Genomic DNA, 27511 nt, shown 5'->3' with positions numbered 1-27511 from the left:
CCTATTCCTGGCCCCCACCTCTGATTTCGGCTGGAGCCAGTATTACCCTTGATGCCAAATCTTGAGCTGTGTGAAAACGCGGCCCTGAGCGTCACCAGGAATGCCGGTGGTGGGCGGGCAGTGCAGTTTCCTACCCATATTTATATGTGCATTTAAACAGGCTCAGAAGGATATTAAACAGAACATTAAACGCACTCAGGTAAACCCGTGACGCCCCTGCTGAGAGAATGCCAGCCTGACATCCGCTCTGCACGGGCCTCAGCCTTGCAGGGACACGGATGCTCAGCTGCCCCGTGGCCCAGTGCCTCCAGCATGGGAAAGGAGGCAGCACAGCAGGGCTTCGGCGTGCAGTCAACTGTGCAATGGCCTCTCAGAGCCTCTGGGCCCCTACCACTTGGTCCACAGCCTGGGCAGACCACAGCACCCACTAGCACGTGCTGACCAGGAACCTACCTGCACAACCCGAGGATGTGGCGCGTCCGGGCCCGGGGAGCCGCCAAGAACTGAGCGTCACTCTCCTTCCTCCCTCAGGCCTTTGCCGTGGGCCCCATGTCAGCACAGGACACAGAGAGGTGGGGAACACGGCCCCCGCCCACAGGGAGCTCCCAGGCTGCAGGGACGCAGGCAGCAGGTAGCAAACTGCCTTCGGTGGCCAGCAACGGTGGGGGTGGGAGACAGGAGCCCCCTGAGCACAGACGAGGCAGGGGCTGACAGTGCTCCCTGGGCCGGTGCAGGACAGGCTGTGTGGTGCTGGGCGCTCCCACCAGGGCTGAGCGGGGCACCAGGCAGTAGACAGGGTGGGGCGGGGCACCCCGGGCCCAGGAAGCAGCGGGAACAGACAGAGGCCCGGTGTCCTCTTCACGTCTTGGTTCCCGACTGCCCGTGCCTAGCAGGGGCCTGGCACACTGCTCAAACCTCCACAGGGAGGACGGGGCTGGGTGATCCTGGAGGGCAGGGGCTGGTCTGACCTGTGCAGCCCTAGGACGGTCAAGCAGCGAGCGAGCTAGTGCTGGATGAACGGTTGTCTTGATGGGCATGTCCTGCCCTGAGCACAGACAAACCCAGGTGCGAGGGCCACCGGCTCACCCCTTGGAAGGGAGTTCCTTGAGGATGAGGCCTGACTCCTGATCGCCTCTTCGCCCTCGGCTGACGCTCAGGCTTCAGCCAGCAGCCAGCACGCATCAGCAGAGCCTGGCTCAGTGTGCACCCAGGCCCTGACTCTGCTGCTGGCTCGGGAACTGGCCCAGAGAGGGTGAGGCCCTGCCCTCGCTGGGCCTGTTTGCTCATCTGTGATAAATAACAATAATAAGAGCCCACATTTATTGAAACTTTCTTTTCAGTATCTTTTTAACTCTAGGAAGTAGGTACTATGACTCTCCCCATTTTACAGACCAGGCACAGAGAGGTTAAGTGACTTGCTCAAGGTCACACAGATGATAGGCGGTGGAGCTGGGATTCCAGCCTAGGCTGTGGGGCCCTGGAACCTGGGCTCCTAGTCATGGCATAACACAGAGGTGACAGGTCTCCTCTGTGCCAAAGGGCCCTCGGGGATGGACTTTGACAGGTACAGCCCCTTAAGCGCCCTTGCCAGCCTGTCCTGCTTCCTCCAGCTGTGGGGACAATGTGACACTTCCTCTCACTCTGGGGCCTTCCACCACCACCACCGCAGACTGGACCACTGTGGGCACTTGGTGAGGCTGCAGAGCCCAGCCGTGCAGGACAGCTTCCTGCGTCGGGGAGAGGGCACACATATCTCAAACCCACTACCATCGGCAACAGTGGTGGCCCAGGATCAGTGCCAGTGAGAGAGCAATCCTCCACCAGGCCGGCCAGGAGACCATTCTCATTACTGTCTCTGCTGTTCAGACGACCACACTACAGCCCCTAGGTCCCTCCCTCCAGAGTGGTTTTCTCAGCTCATTATTATAAGGTAACTCCTAGGATCCTTATTTAGCATTTAATCCCCTTTCTAGATGCACAGCTTCACAGGGATCATGCCTGCTTTTGCCCACACGGGGATCCTAGGGACCAGCCAGCACCTGGCACATGAATGAATGGCACAGTGACCTGCCATCACACAGCTCGTCAGACCTTTCGGAGCTCCTTGTTCTCCCTAAATCAATTTTGCTCAGACTGAAAGAAAGAATTCTTCACTGGAAGGAAAGGGAAAAGTTCATCCAGGAGTCAACACCTTCTTGGAGCATAGATATGACATAAGTTTAAAAAAAAAAAAGAGCAGGCACGGGAGAGGGAGGGAGCTCGAACGTGCTAGCTGCTTCGTGGCCCGTCTACTCTGGGGCTGGGGAGGCCCCCTGGGCGCATGACTACGATGTGATGCGGAAGCGGAGGCTGGGAGTGGCCTGGCCCGGCTGCTCCCAGGCTGTGGGGTGGAAGAGGGACTTGTGGCTTGCCGGACCAGAGGCTGAGTGGGAAGTGAGTGTGGGCTGTGATGGTGCCAGAACCAGCTCAAAGAAGTGCTGAGCAGAGACAGACAGGCCACAGATCTCAACAGCTGTGGGTCCCCTCCCACCCAGAGCTGGGAGAGAGGAACAGCCTGTGTCCCCAAATCAAGCATGAGTTCTAAAGGCCTAAAGAAGCTGTCCATGTGAGTTGCCACTCCTAGGGCGGGCACTGCACTTGACCCCTTCAAAGCATTTCCCCTAACAGAGCCCCCACTTGCCTGGGAGGGATTGCTGGTCCCAATTTATAGAGAAGGAGACTCAGAGAGGCAGGAGTAACGGCAGAGGCCATGTGACCAGTGGAGGTGAGAATGGCTGAGAACCTAAAACCCCCAACCCCAGCCTGGCCAGATCCACACGCCTCTGGCCAGGGTTTGTGCCGTCGCCTGGGAGGTGGGGCCACTCAGAAGGGCTGAGCCCCGTGGCCTTGTTTCTCGGCCAGGAGCCTGGAGCAGACCCTGCTCCTGTGTCTGGTCCCCTCTAATCAAACCCAGCTCAGGGGAGGCTCCAAGGGGCTGACAGGCATTAGGAAGAGTCAGGTGACATGAGGAATCTGATCTGGGGAACAGAGGCCACTTAGGTACAAAACAAGCTGGGTCTCAGCACCTTGAACACACTCTTTTGAGCTCTAACAATCGTCACTGAAGTTAACACACAATCATGATGAGCAACTGTCATGACAACCAACAGAGGCTCAGGAGGGAGCAGCGTGTCCAGTCACCCAGGCCCGTCCCCACCCACAGGCACTACTGAGCGGTTGGCCAACGCCCCGTGCACTTGTCCTGTCCTCTTCGGACCTTCCACAGAGCCTTCGGGAACCCTGGAAATGCTGCCGCTTGTCCTTCAGCAGGTATCCAAGAAGTTGTCTCCTGTTTTTCAGATTGATTCATTGCCCAGATTTAAAACTTAAGAGACTGACACAAAAGTCCTAATGAGAAAAGGGACTTCTTTAACCAATATGTCAGTTAATGTAGATTGGGGTTAGTCCCCCAAATCTGTATTCTGGTTACATCTAGATTCCTGGCTTCACCTATAAATCCAGATCTGGCCACCCAGGCCTTTGGGTGGGGTGAGGCACGTAGACTCCAGGCTCCACTGCACGATTAATTTGAGGCCCAGCCCCTGAAGCATCTGGTTTCCCTAGAAGTGCCCCCCGCCTTCCCCTCCAGCATCATTTCCCCGCCTCTGCTTACCCAGCTTCCCATGGCTGCTCCCTGCACGAAATCCAAACTCCCGCCCACGTTCCACCAGCCTCATGGTCTGGCCCCTGCCAAGCTCCCCTCACCCTGGGGTCACCGTGCCCACCACCCCGCCCTTCATTCTGCGTTTCCCCGGAGTCTGGTCCGTTCCCACCTCGGGGCCTTTACACACACCCCGCCTGGCCTCACAGTGGTTCTCCCTCCTTGCTGCATTTCAGCTCACATGTGGCTTCCTCAAAGAGGCCTTCAGCGCCTGCCTATTTCTGTCTATTCCTCCACCCGGTTTCTTTCCTTACCAGCCTCATCATGTCACAGCTAGTGACCTGGGCTGGAATCCTGACTGCCATGTCCCTAAGGTATGACCTCGGGCAGGTCCCCTAACTTGACTGGGCTTAAGCTTCCTCACCTGTCGCGGGGTCATAATACCCCGGCCTCGCCAGGCTGCTGTGAGGGCCCAGCTCAGAGTAAGCGTGTGACCTCACAGAAGCCACTGTCGCTGTCCGCCCCATCATCGTGCCCCCCACCGCCGGCTGATGCTGAGGTTTGCTTTGTAACGTCCTTACTACAACCAATGCTCACAGGCCAAACCAGGACCTGGCTCCAAACAGGACCAGGCCGCTGTCTTGCATCATGCTGTTTCCCCCTTCCTGCTCACTCTCCTTTCAACTGGGGGCACAGCTTCACCTGGAGCCCTGCTCGCGGGAAAGCTGCTCTTCAAAGGAACAGGGCACACACAGCCCGGCTGACAGGGGCTCCGGCCGCCCTGGCTTCGGGGACTTTACAGCTCGCTCAGAGCAGCCGCCGCCCGGTAAACCCCTCTCCTCGATGAAAGCAGGACTCCCGTCCCACCCCCAACACTCACTCTCTTCCTCATAAATCTGCTTTTTATAAAACTCAGTGTGGAGCCAGGGTCCTCGCTTTGGGCAGCTCGACTCCACAGCCCCACAGCTGGGAGGTCTTCTACAGTGCCGTGGACGTCTGGACAACGCGCCTGGAGCAGGTGCCCAGGGACCTCGGAGCTCGGCCTTTCCGTCCTTCTGGGGACCCGGCAGGGATGGGGATTATCGGGCTGTCTTGTCTTTGAGGAAACTGCCTAAACAAACACTAAGAATTCTAAGGAGTCCAGTAGAGTAGTTCTGCTTAATTACCCTGGGTTTTGTACTTCTTAAATGTTTTTTGCTTTTCTATCTCAGGAACTGTTTTCAAATAAAGATCAGTCCCAGGGCCCCCAAGTCTCACCTCACAGCCTCTGTTAGCTTTAGTGCACGCCGGCACTTTACTCCCAGGATCTGGTCCTATCCTCCAAAGACCCTGCTGGGTCAACACCACGGCCCCATTTTGCAGATGAGGAAGTTGAGGTTCGGAGCTGCAGAGCCGCCTGAGGAAGGGCTCCCAGCTAGGGAGTGGCAGAGCTGGATTCACACCCTGTCGGACCCGGAGCCCAGCGCCCGCCCTTTTGATTCCCTGCCTTTCAGTGTGAACCATGCCACAGACCAGAGATGAGGCCCTACAGGGCCCCTCCAGCACCTCCTCCTGGTCTAGGGTCAGCGATCGGCGAGGGGCTGAGGCTGGAACATGGGGCTGCCTGGTCCTGCTTCCGCATCTGCTCTCTTGAAGGCACAGCACAGCCAGGCCGCAGGAGGGCACAGCCGCTCTGCTGCAGCACACAGCCCGCCTTGAGATTCTGGGCCTTGCCATTATATTAACCAAGATGTGCCTCCATGCCTTCCAAAATGCTGCCCCCTCTGCCTGGAAGCCATGTGGGTCCTGGCTTCTGGCCAGCTGTCCCATTTCACAGCCCTGCTGCTTTGGGTCCAAACTGACCACCACTGCCCTGACACCAAGGACCTTCACTTGCTGGGCTCAGCTGGAGGCCAGGCTCTGTCCCAGCCTCGGGCTGTGCCCAGGCTCCCCGGGCACTCCAGTTGGCTGGAGTCTTCCCCCTCTGACCCTCTGCACTGCCCCGAGCCGGCCTGCCATCCCACCTGGCCTCGGAGAGCAGCCGGCTCCTGACCACAAGGACCCTCTGCTGGCTGGTGACCCAGTGAACACGCAAGAGACTGAGAAACGAGCCCTCGGCCCGGTCAGACCTCGAGCCCCCCCTCAGGGAAAGGGGACCGTCGGGAATGGGGCCCCACTCTTCCTAGCCACATCCAGCCCCCAGCCCAGAACGGAAAGTAGCTTCTCTGGACACATCTGCCCATCTGTGGCCCCATCTCGACCCCATATAAAAACACCAGAAACACCGATAGCCCTGCTGTAGGCGCAGAGGGAGGGAGCTGGGAGGTGTCCCTGCAGAACTGACACCAGAAGCACAAAACAGCCATTCGGGCCACCACCAAAGTTCCCTGCCTTGACCCTGAGGCCCCGAGAATCAAGATGCGGAGAGGGGGTTCCCAGCGGCCACCTGCTTCCACAGGGGAGGGGGCGTGACTGGGCAGCACGAGCCAGTACTCACCATTGGAGCGGTGGATGCAGGTGTGCTGGTTATCGCTGAGGAAAAAGCCGCTGTGGCACTGACACTCGTAGCTGCCCATGGCATTGACACAGATCTGCTGGCAGCCACCGTTGTTGTCCTGACACTCGTCCACATCTGTGAGAGAAGGAAGAGAAGGGGGCAAGAGAGATCACACCTGGAGCTGGAAGTGAGGCGTGGTCACCTGGAAGGACACGGATGCCGTCAGTTCCCCTGGCTGCAGAGTGATACCACGGAGGTACCGCTTGGTGGTGCCCCACGGTGGTACCCTCCAACAGTACTTCATGGAGTTACTCCACAGAGGTAGACACTCACAATGGCTGGAATGCTAGCTGGCCCTGGCTTTCCTGTGTGGCCAGCACTACTCCAAGCATCTTACCTGCATTAACACCTTTAATTCTCACAGAAACCCTATACATCAGATCTAGGTCTGGGCCTATTTTACAGATGAGTAAACTGAGGCACAGAGAGGCCAAGTTACTCATCCAAGGTCCCACAGAGGCAGGATTCAAGCCTGGTGGTCCGCCTCCCAAATCTGGGCTCTCACTGATGTCACATAACCCTCCCTCTGCAGGAAGACCTGCAACTAGCACCGTCTACCCCCGACTCGAAGAGCCTCGACAACCAAATCCCACCGTCCCCTTTCTCCAATCACACCTCAGATTTGCAACCAGCAGTACAGACCTTGCAGCAAGGGAGAGGCTGGAGGCCAGGGCAGTCTGCTTTCTGCCTCGAAAATTGATTTCAAAAGCCCCGAGAAGGGGAGGTTTTTAAAAGGCCCTGACCTCTGGCTGCCAAGACTGCTACGGAAAGCTGCCGAGCGGTCTTTCCCACTCTCCGGGAGAGACAGACCTCAGGGCCGACACTCATTTTTGACCAGAGGCTGCTGGCACAAAGGGTGCTATTGGCTGAAAGGAGTCTTTATGAAGTTCTGGTCTTGAACAGAACAGCATGTTTCAATTACCCAAGTCATAACCCCCTACACTGTCAGCTTGTTTAATGAAAGAACGGCTTCTTAAACCTTAATGTGCCATGTCTGTATTGTCATTTTAATAGGCAAATATATGAAACCACAAAGGCAACGTGAGCTACTGGCTGCTTTGAGCCAATCCCACGACCCCCAACACACAGGCGTGCACACACACACACACACACACACACACTAGCTTTGGCACTGAACTTTTTAAACAGTTCTTTTTAACACAGCCATCTTTTAGTACTGGCACCAAAAGGATGTGAAAAGGTACAGACTCAGGCAGACTGACCTGCACTGAACCGGGGGAGGACTCAGTGCTGGCGCTATGTCAGCTGGGTCCTACTTCGGCTCAGGGACAACGGACCACTTCCCCACCCATGAGACCACGCTGCTGCCTTTGAGGCTGACGGCGAGGCGACGGCGAGGCAGGTCATTATTCTCCCGCAAGCTCAAATGTCAGCCGTGTGGCAGCCAGGAGGGAGGGAGAGCTCTGAACTATAAAAGCCACCAACAATTAGAGCTAAAACGGTAAAGGTGGCTCTTGCTGAGAGGAGACTGACAGGGGGGGCTCCGGGGGAAGCTGGGAAGGATAGAGAGGGATTTTTCTGAAGACCTTTCCACACTCAACGAGTCTTACTGATGGCTCCCTAAAGGCCCAGTGCCAGGGTCACCTTTGCTGGGGGCACCTCCCCTCCACACCCCAGCGGTGTCTGCCTCTGGGGGTCTGCCCCCGCCTGCACTAGACCGTGAACAGCTCTGAGCCAGGCACTGTGTCCTGTTCATCCTATTAATAACAAGATGAAGCTAACCTTCCTGGAGTGCTCGTCGTGTGTCAGGCACGGGGCCTCACTCCACCCACACGCTCAGTCCTTGCGGCAACACTGAGTGATCGGTTGTGTTACCGACTCCATTTTACAGATGAGGACACTGAGGCACAGAGAGCTGAAGTAACTTGGGCAAAGTCACAGAGCTGCTTGGAGCAAAGGCAGGGCTCAAACCTGCTGTCCAGCTCCTGAGCGTGTGCCTTTGGAGCCCCTGCTAAGCTGGCCACACCAGCAAGTGCGTTCAGACTAAGGTGATGAAGAACCAGCTACTCTTGAAACGAACTCAAGCTGGGTGTCTCCTTGAAAGTATCTGCAAACACGAAGCTGGAGCCAGCCTGCATGAGTAACTAAGGAGAGTCCCAGCGTACCGGCTCAGCCCCGTTTCTGTCCCAATAACACCCGCCAGAGGCTCCGATGCCCACGTGCCAGCGCACACATAACGATGAGATTTGAACACGGGGAGCTGCTCCTGGGACTCAGTGCAGACCTCCTTTAAGTCACACTCTTTGAGGTTCTTCCCATGGCCCTCAGATTCTTTGCTCTGTACCTCGGCTTCCCCAGCCCTCGCAAAGGTTCAATTGGTAAAACAAACAACAGATACAGGCCCTCAAATACTGAATTCATAGTGTGGAAACACTACTTCCACCCCATCGTCAGTGAACTCCCTGGTGCCACCCATCTGGCCTGGCCCACCCCGTCACCTCACTGGAAGCTAGGAACCAAAGGGCACTGACATCACACATCTACAAAGCCTCAGTGAGCTGGCAGGGTGGCTGGGCCTTGCCACTGTTTACACTAGCGGGGAACAATGACTCTCCAACACTGATGAATAATTTGAAACAAATGCGAAGCCATGTAAACATTCTTTCCCACCCCACCCCACCCCCCCCGCCCCGCTCCCAAATGATAAAGCCCCAAGATTAAGCAGGAGGGAAGAGGGGGCTGCCCGCTCTGTGCCCTTTTTCCACTGTGGCCCAAACACAGGCCTCCCCCAAGCTGGGCAGGAAACCACAGTCTCAGAATTCCTTTGGGTAGCCTGCAGTCATCATCAACTTCTCTAGAGACTGGCTGAAGGGCCTAAGGCCCGCCTCATACCCCTCACATCCCTGTGTCCCCAGCCCTCCAAATGGGACCCCACGGTGAGGTCTGAATAGTACCAATGGAAGCCGTTGGGTCCTTGAGATGCCTGCCCGCCGGCCTAGGACAGACTGGGTTCCCCTGGAGGCCCGGAGCAGGCCCAGCAGGCACCGTGGGAAACAATCAGCTCCTTGGCCCTCCTGACCGGGGCAAGCCCGGTGCACACTGCTCCTTGGTCCCCACGGACTTGGCACATTCTGTTATACGAGGTGCCCCCTGGCAAGGAGAGAGCCTACACCTGGGAGTCGGGCAACCTGAGTTCCGCCCCTGGCCTCTGGCTTGTGGCGGGTGCCCAGGTCTCGTCCACAGGAAGCACTCAGACTGTGTCCTCCAGGAAGCCCTCCTGGAATGCTTGAGATACACGCGGTCCTCTTCCTTCTCTCCTGGGGAACTGACTGCTCCACGCACTGCTGGGCCCCTATGTGGGAGCCCCCCACCTCCTACATGAGTATCCACGTTGACTGGGTTGGGCTGGCAGCCTCGTTGTCATAAATAATAGCCCTCACTGCTGGCCCGGGCCCGGCTGCGGGGCTCAGGCACTGTCTTAATACATCTGCACAACAGCGCCACACAGGGAACATTACTCTTATCAAGCCGATTCCCACATGAGAAGCTGAGAGGGGAAGAGACTTGCCCAGTGCTCTAGAACCGGTGGAGGGGGATAGGAAGCCCAGTGAGTCTGGATCCAAAGCCTTTACTCTACTCTTCCATGACTTGGCTTCTCTGAGTGAGGATGCTTCGAGCCCAATCGTAGAGGCGAGAGTAAGTTCCCTGGGCATCTGTGCTTACAATCCTCCCCCCGGCCCACGTGCTCATGTCTCTAAAACCCACGGCAAGAGCTCCCTCCTCTCCAAAGTCTTCCTGGTGCCGGGCAGAATTTGCTGACCCCTGGTTCCCAGACCAAGCAGACCTTTGTTCACAACGTTCTTCCTCTGCCCCGGACCTCGGGCTTGGCCATCCTGTCTCTGCTCTGGGCTGTTGTCAGCCCAGAGTCTCCTGCACATCCCTGCGCCCAGCAGGGGGTCGGGCTGAGTGGGTGCTCAGGAGTGAGCAGGATAAACTGAAGGGCACACGTGTGCTGCACACACCAGTGACAGGGAGCTCTACCATACAAGGCCAGTCCCCTGGAGCAGGGCGCCGTTGCGGTTCCTTCTGGGCAGGCCGAGGGGCTCATTCATGGCTCTCCATAGCCTGCCCACCTCTCCGGCTGCCCCACCGACACCCGCTGTTCTCTGAAAACCCTCCGTCAATCACACATGCCTTCACGCGCACACGTGCACCTCTTCCTGGGACGCCCTCTCCCTCCTTGTCCAGACAGAAGTGCTTCTTGCCTTTGAAATCCACTGGAAGCACTTTTGCTCACTCCCTCCGCAGACACTGAGCACCTGCTGTGTGCTCCACTCCCCGAAGTGAATACCACTGGTTAAGCCCCTGCTCAGCGAGCCGCCGCCGTGTGGGAGCCGAGCATGGAGGCGGAGGTTTTGTGGAGGAAGTGATGGGAGCCGACGGTGGAGAGATCTGTGACCTGAGGCTGGAGGACAAGGAGTGAGAGTTGTGGAAGCAAAGTCTCGTGGAAGGTGCAGAGCGGGGCATAGGTGGGGAAGGGCCTGCGACTACTTGGGCAGGAGGGGAGTTCTGGAAGCTTTGTGGCCGGCACACCCCTCCTCAAGAAGATTCCACCAGGGCTCTCGCAAAGCCAGCCCTGTCTGGGTCCTCCTGGCCCCTGTTCCCACCGGTCCTGCTGGCAGAGGGGACAGTCCCTGGGGAAGACAACAAGCCAGAGTGTCACCAACCACCGAGGCCTCGGGTGGAGGCTAAGCCTGTTTCTGATCCGCGATCCATGATCCCTGAGCGAGCTCCGAGCGGGACGGGACGGGGGGGACTCCACCTCTGAATCCTGCTGGCAGCTCGTGGTCCTTCGTCATTATTTATGACCACAGCTGAATGTTCCCAGAAGGCAGGGAGCTCCTCGGCACAGGGACTTGGCTACAGAGCAGAGCGGAGGCCCCGTGGGTTCTGGGGCGGACTCTAGGAGGCTCCTCTCGGGAAACCCTTTTAATGGGCAGCAGAAGAGCTGAAGGACAGAGTGTGGAGAAAGGACCCCAAAGCCTCCAGCGCTGTGAGGGTCTGGCACAGAGCTCATCGTGGGCTGCCTGGTCCAGCCAGGTCACCCTCTGGGAAGGTCCCGGCCCGCAGCCTCCCCGGCAGAACGTTCTCCCTCCCACGTCTCCCACAGACGTGTCTTCAGCTGTGTATGGGACTGCCGGAGCCCCCGCTCTTCTGGGTCGGGGTGCGGGTGGCAGGCCAGGGTGCTGGCAGGGGGAGGAAGCTGAATGGCAGCCAGTCCCTGCCTTGGGGGCCCCAGATGGTGGCACTGGGGACACCCTCTGAAACAGATCGTCCCGTGCGGTCTGGGGTAAAGACATATGGCCTGGGCTCCTCGGAGGCTGCTCCCCAGCCCGAGGCCCCACGCCGGGTGCACAGTGAGGACACGGACGGTGGGAGGGAGGGAGGGGGACAAGGGCGCCCAGGAGGGCCAAAGAGGGGCCTCGCTCTGGCTCTGCCCACCCCCCTCCCAGCCACCCTGGCCCGAGAAGCCCCCTCCCTCCGGGGGCTTGCCCCACACCCAAGCAGTCACCAAGCCTGGTGACTCTCCCTCTTCGCCTTGCCCTTCTGTCCTGCCTCTACTCCCAGGGCACAGCCTTGCCTTGGGCCTCAGCCTCTCCCTACAGGTGTCCACACGCTCCTCCTGGATCGCCCGGCCTCTCCTCTCTCCCTCGCAATCCCAGGGCCCACTGTGACGACTCTAGTCGGAACAAGACACAGCACCCCGGCACCAAAGATCAAGTCCAAACAAGGGGTCTGGGGTCAGGTGCCCCCGCCTCACTCTGCCCTGCATGAGCACAGGTGTGGGCGCTGGGGTCGGGAGAGACGGACCTCAGCTGTGATTTCTGCCCACTTCTGTTCAGTGTGCCCACCACTCACGGCGAGAAGGCCGCCTCCACTCCCGCCAGCTGCTGAAGGGTCCTATCTGGGATGGGCCCGTGTGTGGTGACGGACGCGGTTGTTTTCCAGCAAGAAGGCATTCCAGAGCCGGCACCAACGGGCTGCAGGTTGACCTGCTTCTGAAAGGTCTCTGCAGGCAGGCCTGTGGTTTGCCCAGGAGGTTTGCTTCTTGGCCCAAGGTGCCGGTGTTTGTTTTTATTAATAGCTGACTGTCTGTCCTATTTTGGACCCAGAATCCAGGTTTGCAGCTATTTATAATAACTAAAAATTACTTCTGGATCCAGCTTTGGTTGCTTTGTGCTTCCCATGAATGCCTCACAATTTGAAACAGAGACTCTATGTTCTGCCTGAACCCCACCCATGTTCTCCTGGCTGCCAACAGCCTACTGTGTGTCAGGCCCTGTGCCCGGCCCCAGCACCCCAGCTCCCAACAAGGGTCCGGGAACAGAGGCAGAGGCACAGGCCCATCTCAGAAACCAAACTCAACCTCCAACCCTGAGAACGCCTTCCCGGTCCCCGAGGGCTGAGGCCCCAGCCCTCCCCCTTCTGAAGCTCCTTTCAGAAGGGAGGCTTAGGCAGAAAGTCCTCTTGGCTATCGAGCGGCTCTTGCAAAATTGCATTTGATGAGTTAAGTGTAAATAAATGAGAACCAGATGAATTAGATTTCGGGTAAAATACACATGGGTCTTAGAGCTTTGGGGCCTGGGTTCTGCCAGATCCAGGACACTCCCCGAGCTGTCAGAGGTGCTGGCACAGCAGGCAGGAGGTGTGACTTGAGTCTCCTGGGACCCGCCTACCTCCTGGTCTGGGCATCAGCTGGGGCCTTCTCTGGGGCTCCTGGCTCCCCAGCAGGTCGGCTGTGTGTGGGAGACACAGGGTCTCCCGTTGTAGCCCTGCTCTGACGCCGAGCCCCTTGGGTTGGGCCTGAGTCCAAGCTCAGCGCTGGGAGATGAGGCACATGACTGGTGGGGCCAGCTTTCCAGACCAGCAAGCCCATTGCTCACACCCAGACCCAAGGAGCCAGCCCAGGGCAGGCCAGAGCTCTGTTGAGGCTGCTGGCCTTCAGGGTCTGGTCACTGCATTCCTCATCTGGGCCTCACCTTCAATCCCAGCTGCTGCCTGTGGTCTCCCAGTGATGGCTGAGCAGCACTGAACATCTAAGGACCAGGAGTTTGCTGCCTAACTCCAGCTGATGACCGCTCCACCTTATAATAATCTACATGGTGTCCCCCTGTGACCACTACCTATGGGTCCTGGTTCTTGGCCCCCAGGTCACACCAGCTGGGGTACAAGATTCAGTAAGTAACTTGCTGTGTGACCTTCGGCATGGTGCTTAACCATTTTGGGCCTTGGTTTCCTTCTCTATAAAACAGGGATAATAGTATCTGGAGTTGTTTGGGGAATTAAGAAAATAATGGAGGTAAAGCACTTAGCACAGTGTCTGGCTCACACAGGCCACCAATACACGTTAACAACTGTTGGACAAAGCCAGCACAAGTGCTCCAGGGGTCACAGGAGGGAACACCCTCTGGGGGATGGCAAAGTCCCCCCCCAAGTTGGAAAACCAACAACAAAGCACATCCGAAGGGAGCACTCAGTCTTTTTTTTTTTTTTTTATTTTGTTTATTTATTTATATAGCAGGTCAGTCTTGCCTCGGCCTTCCGGGCTCCCAGCGGAGCAGCCTCAGCTCGGGAGTTGCTCGCCCCTGACGTAGCTTCTGGCCTGCTCACCGCCGAGTCGCCCCTCTTGGGGGAACAGGCCCATCAGCTGCTCACCGCCGAGTCGCCCCTCTTGGGGGAACAGGCCCATCAGCTGCTTAGCAGTGGAGAGATGCCTGTTCAAATCTTCTGCCCGCTTGTAAACTGGGTTGTTTGCCTTTTTACTGTTGAGTTGTGAGAGTTCTATATAAGGTATATAATCCTCGATACTAGACCCTTATGGGATCACTTTTCCGATTTCATGGACAATCCCTCCTTTAAAGGAGCCTTGGGCGGCACCAGGCCCCAGGAGGTCAGTGCACGTATGGGGGCCCCATCCATAAGGCCTGGGCTCCTCTTGGGCTCCGTTCCTGGAAGATGTCACCCTGTCCCATGGCTTTTCCAGCCACTTACCGTGCCAACACTACCCAAACCTCTAGGCCTGCCTGCTCCACCATCCTCCAGACTCAGATATCAGCACCTGTATGTACTTGGATGTCCAACAGGCAGGACAAACTGAACACGGCCCATGGCGAACTCCTAACTCCACTTCCCACAACAAAAAACAGAGGAGAACAAAGCACAGCCCGGTCCCACCCTCAGCCTTCTCCACCTCAGCAAATGGTAGCCCAACCCACAGTCGCTTCAGCCAAAACACCTGGTAGTCATCCGGTCCGTCCACGCACTGGTGTCTGCTTTGTGCTTGTTTCTCTGTCTCCCCGGAGAATACAGTCTTTGAGAACAGGGACATCTTCAGTGTGGGTGCATCTCAGGGTGTTAAACAGTGCACGGGGCACATGATCCACGTCTGCGGACCGAGTGACTGACTGAGAACTGGTTGGGAGAGGCAGCTCTGGCCCCAAGGCCCTGGCTGCAGGCCTGTCCCATCAGGGATGGGCTGTGTGGCCCTGGAGGGGCTGCCCAGTGAGGCAGCTCTAGATGAGTGACGGGAGTGAGTGCTGGCTGGTGGGTCCTCGGGGCGCAGAGTGAGGGCTGGTGGGAGAAGAGCTGTGCTCAGGTACCTGCCTGCCTCAGCCTCGCCCAGCAGTAAAGCCCCATCGTGGCGGTGAGCACAGCCCCGCCTGTGGGCAGCTTGTGGCAGGATCAGGATGGAGCGGGAGCAGATGCCCTCAAACACTGCCAGCCCGTGAGCTTTGGTGCTCAATGAACGAACGGAGCCACGTGGGGCTCTTGGTAGGTCAGCACAGCCCATAGTGTCTTCCTGCTTTGTGGATGCTTTCACCAGTATGAGGACCAAAGTCTTCAACTGAAGAAAAGCCGTTCTGACTGCGTAGTGCTTCAGGAGCGGGTGGAGGGGGTAGGGGTTTGAAGACAGCGGAATGCCCTGCTGAATGACACTTCATTGCCCTTTGTCTATGCCACCTATGGCAAGACCAGCTCTTCCTTTAATCTCTCTAGCATGGGCAGGAGAGGAGGCTGCAGGAGACGGAAGGGAAGCCCCGCTCCTGGAGCCCCGGCTCTGTGCAGGCACTCTCGTTACAGTGTCCCATTTGGCCTCAGCCCGGGGCAGTAGCAGCGGTGTTATAATCAGGAGCGCCAAGCAGTGAGCGGCCTGCCCCCGGTCACCAATGCGTGGTGACAGAGCCAGCATGGGAACTGGACGCTTCTGTCCGCCCGCCCTCGGGCCTCTCACAGTGCAGCTGTGAACGTGATCCTGGTTGGACATCTATGGGAGGCACTGGAGTTTTTAGAAATTTCTTTTGATGGGGATAAGAATGGAGGACTGGAAAGAGGGAAGGGGACAAAAGCCAACCAACCAACCAAACCCTGGAACCAAAGCAAGAAGCTCTGAGAAAAGAAGGGGAAATGCTCTGACAGGGTTCTCAGTGAACATCCTCAGAAATGAAACAGGCCCAGCTGGCTGTGATTACCTCCGCGGGCCTGTGGATGGGGCAGGCAGGGAGAGTCCCACTGCCTCGGGAAAAACGCCACAGAATCAGGATGAGCCCAGGAGCTCCCCATGCCGCCCTGTGATGGACACAGGTCCTCTGGCTGGTCCATCACGCCTGACTCTGGCCAGGTCAAATGCCTTGCTTCCAGCATAAATTTCTCACCACTGGTACTGCCTGGAATTCTGAATACCTTCAAGCATCAAATCTTCCCAATTAAACTCAGCATTTTCTTCCACCTTCCAAAGCTGCTGAGTATAAAATATGGGCCTTTCCACTTATCAGGCTACTGTGGGTGCTTCCTGGAAGCCTGTTTCCGTCCTCCTTCCCGCCAGGGGCCTCCACTAGTGGCTCTGGGAGTTCTCTGTGAGTGGGAAGGCTCCCGCCCCAGCCTGCCATGGCTCCTTCACTTGGCTGTCTGCGAGGCGGCCTGTTCCTTCCCACGCTCAGCAGCCCCTCATTGCCAGGCACTGGGTGGGTCACGCAGCCACAACAAGACTGCAAAATGATTTTATGCCAATAGAGTTGACACGTTTAAGAAAGTAGCAGGCAGAGGGGCTGGAAGAGGGCAGAGGTGGAGGATGACGTGGGCACCAGGGAGCTTCGTGGAAAAGGCAGCACCGGGCTTGGCTAAAGCCCCGGAAGGACCGTGTGCCTCCCCGTGGCTAGCCCCACCCTACCCCGCCCCTTTCCAGCCCAGGTTGTGGCACGACCTTTCCATAGCATTCCTGCCCTCGAGAACTCAGCATGGGTCCCTATCACTTGTCCAATAAGACTTTTATTATTCCAAAATTTGAATTTACAAGGAATTCTGAAAAACAGCGGAAGAAAAAAGATCAACAAATTTACACTCTAGCTACAACCCCTATCACGAGCATCTATTTTATTTCGGCCTTTTTTCACATGCTGAGTTGCTGCTAGTGGTAACAAATCACTCTGTACGTGACCGTCCCACCCTTCTTCACTGAAAGCTGAGTTAGTGCCCTTGTCACGCTGGGGCTCAGTCCTGGCCGCCCTTCTCACCTGCCGCTGTCCAGGCCGTAAGGGACCCCTCTCCCACCTCGGTGCGCTGTCTCTCTTCCACCCCATTAGTAAACTCCCCTGTGAGGGACACGTCTGGGTAGCCGTAGCCCTTTTTATTTTAGGGATTCTTCCTCCAGATGGATTCCCAGAAGTGGGATTCCGGGGCAAAGACCACAAGCTTTTATACTTCTCATCATTCCCCGTTAGACCCCTGTGACTCTGCACACGGTTTGCTGATTTCCCGCCCTAGAGCGTATCTGCACGAACAGTCGTCTCATCTGAAGTCATCTTTCTTATGCCCACGTCTTCCCCGAGAGAACTGGGATTAGCCACGTGTGTTTGTCCATTCATGCACTCACTCAACAAGGCAGGGAATAGGCAGTGAGCATGAGGTCAAGGCCTGCTCTCAGGGAGCTGCCCGACCAGGGGGAGAGAAGTGGTAAGACCAGGTAAGACCAGGGATCGGGAGCCAAACTGAGAGGCAGGGGAGCCTCTCCCTAAACTGCACGAGGACCGGCGCAGGGAGAGGTGAGTTTGGGCATGGGATGCCTGCCGGGTGTGTGTGTGTGTGTGTGTGTGTGTGTGTGTGTATGCACACGCCTACACGGATTTGGTGACGCTGGAGTAGCAGGTAGGGCCCTGGTGGCTGTCGAAGGAGGGGCTAGGAACCAGGCTTGCATCTGACGTGCCCAAGATGCAGCCAAAGGTGATTCCCTGCCACTCCTACATTTGCAGGTTTAAATCTCCAGATCTCAGACTCAGAGAGCAATCGGCACGCGTGGCTCTGCTGACGGGCCACCATTTCACACACCACTGTCTACTCCTGAGCCCACTCTCCTACCTGACCGAGCCTTTTCACCTCTAGGCTTTGCATCTGCTGTTCCCTGCTGCCCTCATCCCCCCTCCGCCCCCACCTGGTGACCTTTCACTTATCGCTGGCAGGGTGAGATGGCCCCCATCCCTCCCCCCTCTCACCCCAGTACTCGGTGTAGTGTTAATTACACCCAGGATGCCACTCTGGGAGTACTTCTGCACAGAGCCCAGAACTCCCTGAGAGTGCCAGTCACATCTAAATAACCTCTGGCCCCCCTGACCTGGCAGATACAGGCACTCAGGGGGTCAGCTGCTGACCCAGAGGTTACAAATCATTTCTCCCAACCAGACGGCCACAGCAGCAACAGCGGCTCTCACTCAGCGCCCACAGGCTGCCAGGCCCGCCACATCCTGGACTCCGATTCCAGTCCCACATCTCAGCTACGTGATTACAAACCAAGAGTGAAAAACATCTTCTGGGGTGGGGGGAAGCAGTGTACATACATCAGTGCACAATCATAACCATATATAGTCAGTTCTACACACAGATGATGTCGGACAAGAACATTAGGACACGAAAGCTGTTGACCTGTTGCGGTGGCAAGCTAATGGGGGAATTATTTTCTGTCTTTTCTATTGATTTCTCTGAGTGTTTCTGTATAATTATTACGCAAGTGGAAGATGGATAAGTAAACAGACCTTTTCAACTCTGCGTGATGAGCACCGTGACTCTGGTCGGCCCAAGGGCAGGGTGGGGACCAAGTCGGGCTGCCGGGAAGGCCAGGGAAGAGGTGCAGAAGGATGGACTGAGCACTCGGGACAGGCAAGGGAAGACGTTCTCAGGTGGGAGGAAGCACAGAGGGGGACAGGCTTCACATTCACATGGAGAGAAGGCCAGGCTGGAGTGGCAGGCGGAGCCCGGAGCCCGAGAAGCCAGCTGCCAGGCCGAGGACCCCAGACTCCTCCAAGGGCAAGAGGGGCCCCAGGAGGATCCCACTCAGAGAGGCCTCCACCAAGGCTCATCCAGATGACTTCACTGGCATCTGACCTCTTGGCGGCCAGCACGTAAGCCAGGGCAGGGCAAGTCGGCCTGTGGGATCCTCTCCCACCATTAAGGTAACACCTGAGGGGTTACTAAAGACCCCAGACCAAGCAGCTGGGAGGCTGCCACCATGGCTACCTACTTCCCACAAGCAAAGAGTGCCAGCCGGGTGCAAGCCCTCACTGCCGGCTAGTCTATTTCCAGCTGCATATGGTTGGGATGAGGCAGATCCAGGGAGGGGGCTGGAGCAGGCGAGGCACGGGGGTGGCGAATGGCCACTATAAACAGCCTGTCGGTGTTGGGAAAGGATGGTTGCTGCAGCATCTGTGCAGAGGCAGCCAGGCCCGGCAAACGTCCAGGGTGACCCCATCACCACCCAGGGCACAGACTGCTCCAAAGTAAGCAAGGTTACTGGCAGAGGAAGAACGGTATTGGATACGCCGGGGCACACTTACTCGTTGATAATGCCCCTTTTCAGGCACACAGTTCAGTTCTGGTTTGGGGCATATGTTTTGGTGGTGAAGTATTTTTAAAGAGCCTTCACAAGACACTTATTTTCTGTTTATTTCTCTGAGTTCTGACCCAGCCCTTGGCATATGAACTGCAAACAAGAAAGATGAAGGAACGTGCCTGCTCGCCTGGCCTGTCCTCTGCAACTGGGTGTTTTTCTTTGCTGTTTATGGACTTGGCATGCTCTGCCCTGGGACAGAGCAGGACTTCTTCCCCAGGTCACCAAACTGAGACCTATTCAAAGGCGAGGCTGGCACAGGGCGATCGACAACAGATTTTAACACAGTCCTACCAATGGGAAGGGCCACCTCGTATTGTGATGTGGTCTCTGACCTGAACATGCAACCAGAGGGAGAGCAGGAAGGAGAGGCAGCGAAGGCTCCTGCCGCCCGCTGGGTGCCCCCCTGCCGCCACACAGACCAGCTTGCTTGATGCCTACAGCGCCCTCCCGGGGACATCATCACTGCTCTTTTTGGGGTAAGAACAGTGAGAGTGAAGGGCTGGCCCCAAAGCACTGCTAGGAAGGGAGCTGGGAGCCAAGGCTGAGGCGTCTGCTTCCTAGGTCGCTGCTCTCCCCTCATCTACAACAGATACTAGAAGGAGCTGGGCCTGGAGATGAGGACGGGGACGGGGGCGTCCTAAGCTCAGCCAGCCACGGGGGGTTGCAGTCACGTGGGCTGCTAAGAGCCCCCCGCCGCCCGCCCCTGCTACCGCCACGCAGATCGCAGAAGTTCTGAGAGCGCTGAAGCTCTGCCCCCATGCCAGGCTTGTGCATGCACCACTGTCAAACCGTGCTCTCCTGGAGAGTCAGAATCCAACCTTCACCGGCCAACCGCCCATCCCTCCATCACACAAAGCAGCCTGCACTGGGCCCAGGAACACAGGGCTAAGTCACTCTGGAGCATGGCTCTCCAGGACCTCCCAGGGCAGGAGAGACCCGCCCCTGGTGTCCAGGGACACGCCAGGAGCTCAGTGCTGAGGCAGAGGGCAGCCTGAGTGGGCTGTAGGCCCCCAGGGGAAGGGTGTGCAACTCAGGGAAAGCTTTCTGGAGGGGCTGATGCCAGAGCTGAGTCGTGACAAGTAGGCGTCAGCCAAAGAAAGCGTTAATGAAGAGCACGGGGAAGGGTGATTCAGGCAGAAGGAACAGCAGGTGTAAGGAAACGCCAGAGCAGGAAAGCGGGGTACCACTGAGGGAAATGGAAGCTGTTTGACATGCTGGAGATTACAGTTCTGAGAAATAGGGAGAAAGAAGTAGACAGGGACTGCAGTTGGTAGGGACGAGGAGCTTGGCCATTGTCCCTGAGGACACTCCACACCACCAAGTCATCGAATCACAAGATGTTGGAGGGAGAAGGGCTCTGACACAGCAGCCAGGCCAAGGGGTTCCAAACAGTGCTCCTGACCCCAGGGACCCTGCGGAGGTGGGGATGGGCTCCATGGAGAGCAGGCATCTCGTCCCTGCCGGTCTTGCCTCCCATTTCAGCCAGAGTAGCGTGACCACCGTATGATTCTGCTTGAAACAAATGGTTCTGCTGCTAGAAACAAAACCCCATGAAATCTCAAAACCATTGGTCGAATCCCATCCCTTATTTCACATATGATGGGGAAACTGAGGCACAGAGAGGTTAGGGAGTTTCCCAAGGTCCCCCAGCAAGTCCGTGGCCCAAAGAGCCTGATTCCTGGCCCACCGCCCTTCTCCCCCAGCACTCGCCTGCCCCTTCTGTAAGAAGCATCTCGCTGCTCTGCCCCACCCCTTCCCCCTGGCCCCCAGTCCTGAGTTGGCTGCAGGCATGAGGCTGGAGAAGGCCACTCCACCCCCCAAAACACACCTGGGTCTCAATCAATCCACCTCCCTCCCTGCTCCAGGATCTCCCTGGTTCTGTAGTGATTTGGGGAAAGAAGGAAGCCCATTTATAAAGATGCACACTGTTGTCCCGTGTGTTTCTTTTCTTCAAGCCAAAGAATTTCCATCAGATTAACAGTTGTAAAAAGCTGGGAGGAGAAGCAAGTCTGAATCCAACTTGTCCTTTGACAGCAAATCCCTCCAACCAAGTGTGTTTAGACCACCTGAATGTGGGCCAAGACTAGGGAAAAGCAGGGAGGGGAGGGCGTAAATAGAACAGGAAGAAACCTCTCCAGTTTACCTTGAAAAATATTGGTGTTTATGGAGTAAGTATATGACGGTCCGAAGCTGTTTAGTTTTACATTAAAATGTTCAGCATTTTTTTTTCCCAGTAAGAAATGCATTTGAGCTGTTGAAGTATAAAGACAAATAAACAGAGGCAACTCGAGCCTTCGTTAGGGGTTCAAGGGAGCAACACATTGTCTCCAGCTGTCCTCCAGGATGAGAGAGGGCGCCTTCAAAAGGGCTGGAGCGCGGCCCTTTCATCCTGCCAGGGACCAGCCCGGCGCAGGGAGAGCTGTGACCGCTGAACCGACGCGGAGCATCTGGGCCTCTGCGGTGCTTCCCTCCCACATGTGCGGCTCGGCTCCTGGGCCCTGCTGCCGCCTCCCGGGCTCCCTTCCTCCTCTCCTCCCTCTGCCTGGTGCCCTGTGGTGTCACCTGCACATCTGATCCTACCAGACAGGGATCATGTTCATTTTGTAGAAAACAAAACTGAGACTGAGAAAGAGGTGACAAGGGTCCAAGGTCACAAAATGAGTATGTGGCAGAGCTGGGATTGGAAGCCCTGATGCCACGTGACCCGTGCCGATGGATGAGCAGGAGGAAGGAGAAGTTTCTGACCCGGGAGGGTGGTGAGCAGTGGCTCATTTGGCAGGAGCACCGTGCGGAACACAAGGGACAGTCCCCAACAGTCCCTGGAGCTTCACCCCCAGCTCAGGGACGAGGCTCGTCCCCCTGCCTCTTCACCAGCTCAGAAAGGACATCCATGTTCTTTAAAAAGTATTCTGACTTTGCACACCAGGAATAAGCGATAATTAGATAATTCACATCTGTTGAGCCCCTGTTGTGTGCCAGGCACGTGCCTTGCAAAGCTTATCTCATTTGGTCTCTGCATCACCCCTGTCAAATAAGCACTGCTATTAGCCACACCGTACAGATGAGGATACAGAGGCCCAGAGACGTGAAGTTACCTGCTCATGGTCACACAGTTAAGTGACGGATCCAGGATTCAAAGCTAGGGAGGCTGATTCCCGATGCTTCTCGAGGGCTGGGACTATGTCATCCATCTCCCAGCTGCGAGCTCCCAGCCCAGGACATGGCACAGGGCAGGTGCTCATGGAATCTTATGAAACGAATGAACGTTAAGAGCTCTGGATTTTGACGCTATTTAGAAGCTCTAGGCTCTCACATTCTCCCCGAACCCCAGACCTGACGACCCCACAGACTTCTGAACTTGCATACCATTTCCATTCAGATGGCTACGGATTATCTCAAATTGAACTTGGCCAAACAGACTCTTAGTTCACCCCGCTCCCCATTCCAAAATCTGTCCTACCCCCAGTCTTGCCCATCTCAGCCGCAGCAGCACAGCTACACAGTAACTCCGAGCAAAACACTAGCAGTCCGTCTCGATTCCTCTTTTCCCCTCACTTCTTACATCTAGTCCATCATCAATTCATTTTGGCCCTGTTTTCAAAACATACATGAATTCAACCACTTCTCATTACTGCCACCACTGTCACCTGGCCGACCAACATCTCTGACCCAAATCGCCACAGGGGTCTCTGCCTCTTATTCCAGGTAACACATTCTCTATTGAGCAGCCAGAAAGCAAATCTCTTAATTAAAATGTCAATCCCTGGTTAAAATGTCCCATGGTTTCCCAACTAATTTAGAATAAAATCCCAACTCCCTGGTGGCACAGTGGTTGAGAATCCGCCTGCTAATGCAGGGGACACGGGTTCGAGCCCTGGTCTGGGAAGATCCCACATGCCGCGGAGCAACTAGGCCCGTGAGCCACAACTACTGAGCCTGCGCGTCTGGAGCCTGTGCTCTGCAACAAGAGAGGCCGCGATAATGAGAGGCCCGCGCACCGTGATGAAGAGTGGCCCCCGCTTGCCACAACTAGAGAAAGCCCTCACACAGAAACGAAGACCCAACACAGCCGTAAATAAATAAATAAATAAATAAATTTAAAAAAATCCCAACTCCCTTCTAAGGTCTACAAGGCTGCACACGACCTGGCCCTGCCCGCTCCCGACCTCGTCTCCAGACCCTCTCCCTCCCTCCAGATCCTCCAGGCACACTGACCTGTGCCCAAACTCACCCAGCTTGTCCCCACCTCGGGCCACTGCCTTTGTCCTCCCCTTCTGCCTGGAGGGAAGGTCTTCCCTAGATCTTCACAGGGCAGCTTCCTCCTCCTCCCTGAGGCCCCCTTCCCCAAGTGCCCCCCCCCGCCCCCAAGAACGTGGATGGACCTTTGTAACTGCCTTGACAGGTAGAGTTGGGTGAAAGTGACTTCTGAGACTAGACTGGAAAACTTCCACGCACTTGTGTCTTGTTCTCTTGGGACCCAGCGGCCATGCTGTGAGGAAGCCCACACCAGCCCACGTGGAAAGACCGCACCGAGAGGCTGCCCGTAAGTGTTCTGGCTGACAACCAACATCAACCGTGAGACGTCAGCAGAGAAGCCTCCAGATGAGTCCAGCCCCCATCAAGTCATCTCTGGCCTCATGTCTTCCCAGCTGAGGCCCCAAACACCGTGCAGCTCAGACAGCCGTCCCTGCTGCGTCCTGTCTGAATTCCTGACCCACGGAATCTGCAAGCAGAGTCAAAGGGTGTTTTATGTCACTAAGTGTGGGGTGGTTTTTATGCAGCAATAGTAACAGGAATGCCACCCTCTCCAACACTGTCATCCTGCCTCCATCACTTTCTATCACCTTATTTTATTATTTTTCACTGGAGTTGACCTGACTGAGCTTTACTTTACTGAGTTATAAGCTTACTTGTGCACTGTCTTCCCCCCTCCCTAGTGCGGGTGCTTGGTTGCTTTTGTTCACCCCTCACTGTATCTTCAGCACTTAAAACCAGGTCTGGCACACAGCAGGTGCTCAGAACAATTTTTTTTGAATAAACAAATGGATGAATACTAGGTTGGAGGCTTGTGTCACTGCGAATATAGCCCTTTCTACCTGTCATTAGAAGCGTGAACATTTCTGTGTTTCTCATGAACCTGGGAGTCCTGCGACACGGGCTCCATCTAATTCACCTGGATCTCTGCTATGTGCCCAGCACACACGTTTGCTGAGCTTGAGGACCCTCTTCAAACTCATTCATTCATTCATTCTACAAATGTTTATTATGTGCCTGTGGTATGCCAGACACACTAGATTCTGAGGAGGAAGACGAGATAAACAAGATAGCTTCTGCCTGCAGGAGAAGAAGGGAGGACCCCGGCGCAGAGCGACGGTGCAGGTGTGTACGACGTGGTCACAGAAGACTCTGGAGCAAAGGGAGATGGAGGTTGGGTCTCGAATGACAAGCAGGACCTCACCAGGTCATGCTGGGGGAGGGGTCTCAGGGAGCAGCCCTGAACAGCAGGGAGGGGTAGAAGGACCATGTGGATTTAAGGAAAGCTGGGCCAGAGGGCGCAGGTGGGCAAGGATGAGAGGTGAGGAGAGGAGGCTGGCAGCAAGCACCCTGGCCTGAGGGCTTCGTGAGCCGGCGGGCAGAAGAACTGGGTGCTCCTGTGAAAGTGATGGGAGCCACACGAGAGGGTTCAGTAATAACAGGGCTCCGCTCGTTCACACGGGGTAAGACAATGCCCCAAAGAAGCTCAAGGGTGACACAAGGCTCCTGCATGGGCGGCAAGATCCTGCCTTGGCCTGGGAGGCGGTACAGATTTGGGGGAACTCTCTGGAGCAGGGCCGCCCTCACGCCCTTCAGCACGCCACCCACCAGCCTGGCTTGGCAGATGCTAGGGTTTCTCAGTGACTCCCAAACTCAGAGCAGGGCATATCTAACCCCCAGTGAAGGAAGCCCCTCCCTGATCCGGACCAGCCTCCCAGAGCTGGTTCTGTTCCGGGTGCCATGGGGCAAGGGGTGGGCAGTGGCTTACAAGCTTGAACTGGCAAATGCACAGACCTGGGCTCTGATCCCAGCCCTACCACTTACTGGCTGTGTGACCTTACATAGGTCACTTTCCCTCTCTGAGCCTCAGTTTCCTCATTTGTAAAGAGGGGATACTAATGGCTTCTGCCTATGGATGCTGTGAGAACTAAACGACAGAATGTGAGCACGACATCCTGGGCGACTCCAGGTGCACGGCAGAGGTGCGGCCAAAGTCCCCTCATCTCACCTAAGAGAAGCTGACTACCTAGCACAAGGCCGGGCATACGGTAGGTGCTCCATACGTGTTAACGGGAATGCAGCGATCTGGTTAACAAAACAACTTTTCTGTTGAACCTGGCTACAGATGACTCCTCTTCATCAGGGGAAAAAGTGCTGAGAAGCAAGTCCAAAATTCAGACTGTGAGCAACTTGAGAACCATATTTTTCAGTAAGTCAAGATAAAGACTGGGGTCGCAGAAAACATCTGGCTAAGTGAACTAACGGCTTTAGGGAGAAAGGAGCCTTGCTTTGTGGAGTCGGGAAAAAATTATCCACTGCTGGTTTTAATTTAAGATGAAAAAAAATCTTATTCTATTAGCCTAAATATTGCTCTTATGTCCAATTGCATGGAGTTTGGAATAATATTTTTCAAACAGAACTACTGCTATTTCAAGTAATTACAATGCTAAAAGCAGTCATTTGGGGTTGAGCAAGGATCTCATCATGGTTTCAATTCCCTCTGGTGTCATTTTCTGTTACATTTGAGAAATTCCTCAATAAAGATGTCAAATAGAAACAGGGTTTTACTCCCCAGAGGACAGATTTGGCCATCCTCCAGGACACAGTCCCAGGCAAGCCATCTCCACAAGAAAATAACCTCATTTGTTCAAAAGAAAAGAAAAGGTTCAACTGTGAAAACCCAGGCAAGAAAATAACCCTTCAGCCATCAGCCTCATTTCTCCTAGTTAGCTCAGAATGCTTTTCAAACTGTGCTGACCAGGCTCGATTCCAGCCATCATCCCGAAGGAATTCAGCGGTGGTTGACAGCGGAATGTTACAACCGGACGAGACTTCTGACCCAGACTTTTGGAGACAAAACAACAGGAGACGCAAACAGGCCTAACTGTCCCTGACGGGTGATGGGTTGTGGAGTGGGGCTCAGAGTGACTGACCAGAGACGGTCAGGACCGCGCAAAGCAGCGAGAATGCAGAACGCAGAACCTTCCAACCACTCAGTCAGCTTCTCACCCCCACCAAACACCCACTGAGGGCAGGCCCTGCGCTGGAAGCTTCATCAGGCAGCGTGAACACAATTCCGACTGAGACCGAGCAGGCAGTTAAATGACCAACAGGTTGTGAGCAATAGGGAGTGGTGGGGAGTGCAGCAATCAGGGACGTACACACACCCTCCGCAGGGGGCAGCCACGGTGCGGCTCCTGCCGTTGCTGCTTGTACCACACTGAGACGTGGGCAAGAGGTGCCCCTGCTCTTGGCTCCATGCCTTGAGGGTCCCTGTGCTGCCCCTCCTGTGGCTGCAGCCCTTCCCATAGAGTAAGGAGTCCACAGGGGGTCGTGGCACCTGGAACACATACCCATCCTTCTAGACCACATTCTGGGTGTTTGAGACCCCAAAATTCCCTGTCCAAATGGCCCAAGCCTGTCTCTTCTCAGAGGGACAAATAACAGGACCAAGCCAAAGGGAAGATGGTTTGGGGGCAAATGGCCAGAGCTTACACACTCAGGTTAGGGTGTCCTCAGGCTCCCTGTGGTGTAGGATGGAGCCAGGGATGAGAAGAAGGGGTGGGGAGCAGGCACTGCCCACGCTACCACTTTCTGGCACAAAACTCCAAGGAGTCCTAGATTTCTAAATTCCAGTCTAGCCTTCCAAGTCAGTAGGAATACTTGTCAAGGTAGAAAAGATTGAACATATTCCAGTTTGAAGCTTCGTAATGACTTCCACATTTGACCACATGGGATATGCACCCCTGCCCAAGTCCCACAAAGTCAGGGGCCGGGTGACTATGGCCAAGCAGGAACAATGCTGGAAATATTGATTTTTATGTGACACCCCTTGATTTATAAATGTTGACAAATAATTCAATCACCACCACCATCGTCACGATCATATCATCAACATGGCAGGGAGAGACCAAACACGTTTACAGGCTGGAGGAGGGCTGTGGGCTGCCAGCTTGAAACCTCTGCAACAAAATGACGACAACACCCAGCACCCGCGGAGAATGTCACATCAGTACGTTCAGCTCTCCAGGTCTACTTTCATATTTAATTGTCACAGTGACCCCGAGACAGGCATTTCTGACCCACTCTGCAGTTAGGGGCACTGACACGTGGAGAGTCAGTAACTGGTCTCAAACAGAACTCATGAGTGGTGGTGACAGAATTTGGGCCACATCTTCCAACT

General features: G+C 55.9%; 1 protein-coding gene across 2 annotated transcripts in view; it reads right to left on the bottom strand.

Moving 5' to 3' along the window:
• The window catches only part of SCUBE1 (signal peptide, CUB domain and EGF like domain containing 1), a 133116-nt gene that overhangs the window by 80019 nt on the left and 25586 nt on the right, over nt 1-27511 (bottom strand). For both annotated transcript variants that reach the window (XM_061204418.1, XM_061204419.1), the window contains exon 4: nt 6117-6251. In XM_061204418.1, coding sequence (XP_061060401.1) covers nt 6117-6251 — 135 coding nt within the window. The remainder of the gene's footprint in view (nt 1-6116; nt 6252-27511) is intronic.

This window comes from Eubalaena glacialis, chromosome 11, assembly GCF_028564815.1.
Source record: "Eubalaena glacialis isolate mEubGla1 chromosome 11, mEubGla1.1.hap2.+ XY, whole genome shotgun sequence".
NCBI classification, from domain to species: domain Eukaryota; kingdom Metazoa; phylum Chordata; class Mammalia; order Artiodactyla; family Balaenidae; genus Eubalaena; species Eubalaena glacialis.
The sequence above is the reverse complement of the archived record's forward strand: the minus strand, read 5'-3'. Positions and strand labels throughout refer to the sequence as shown.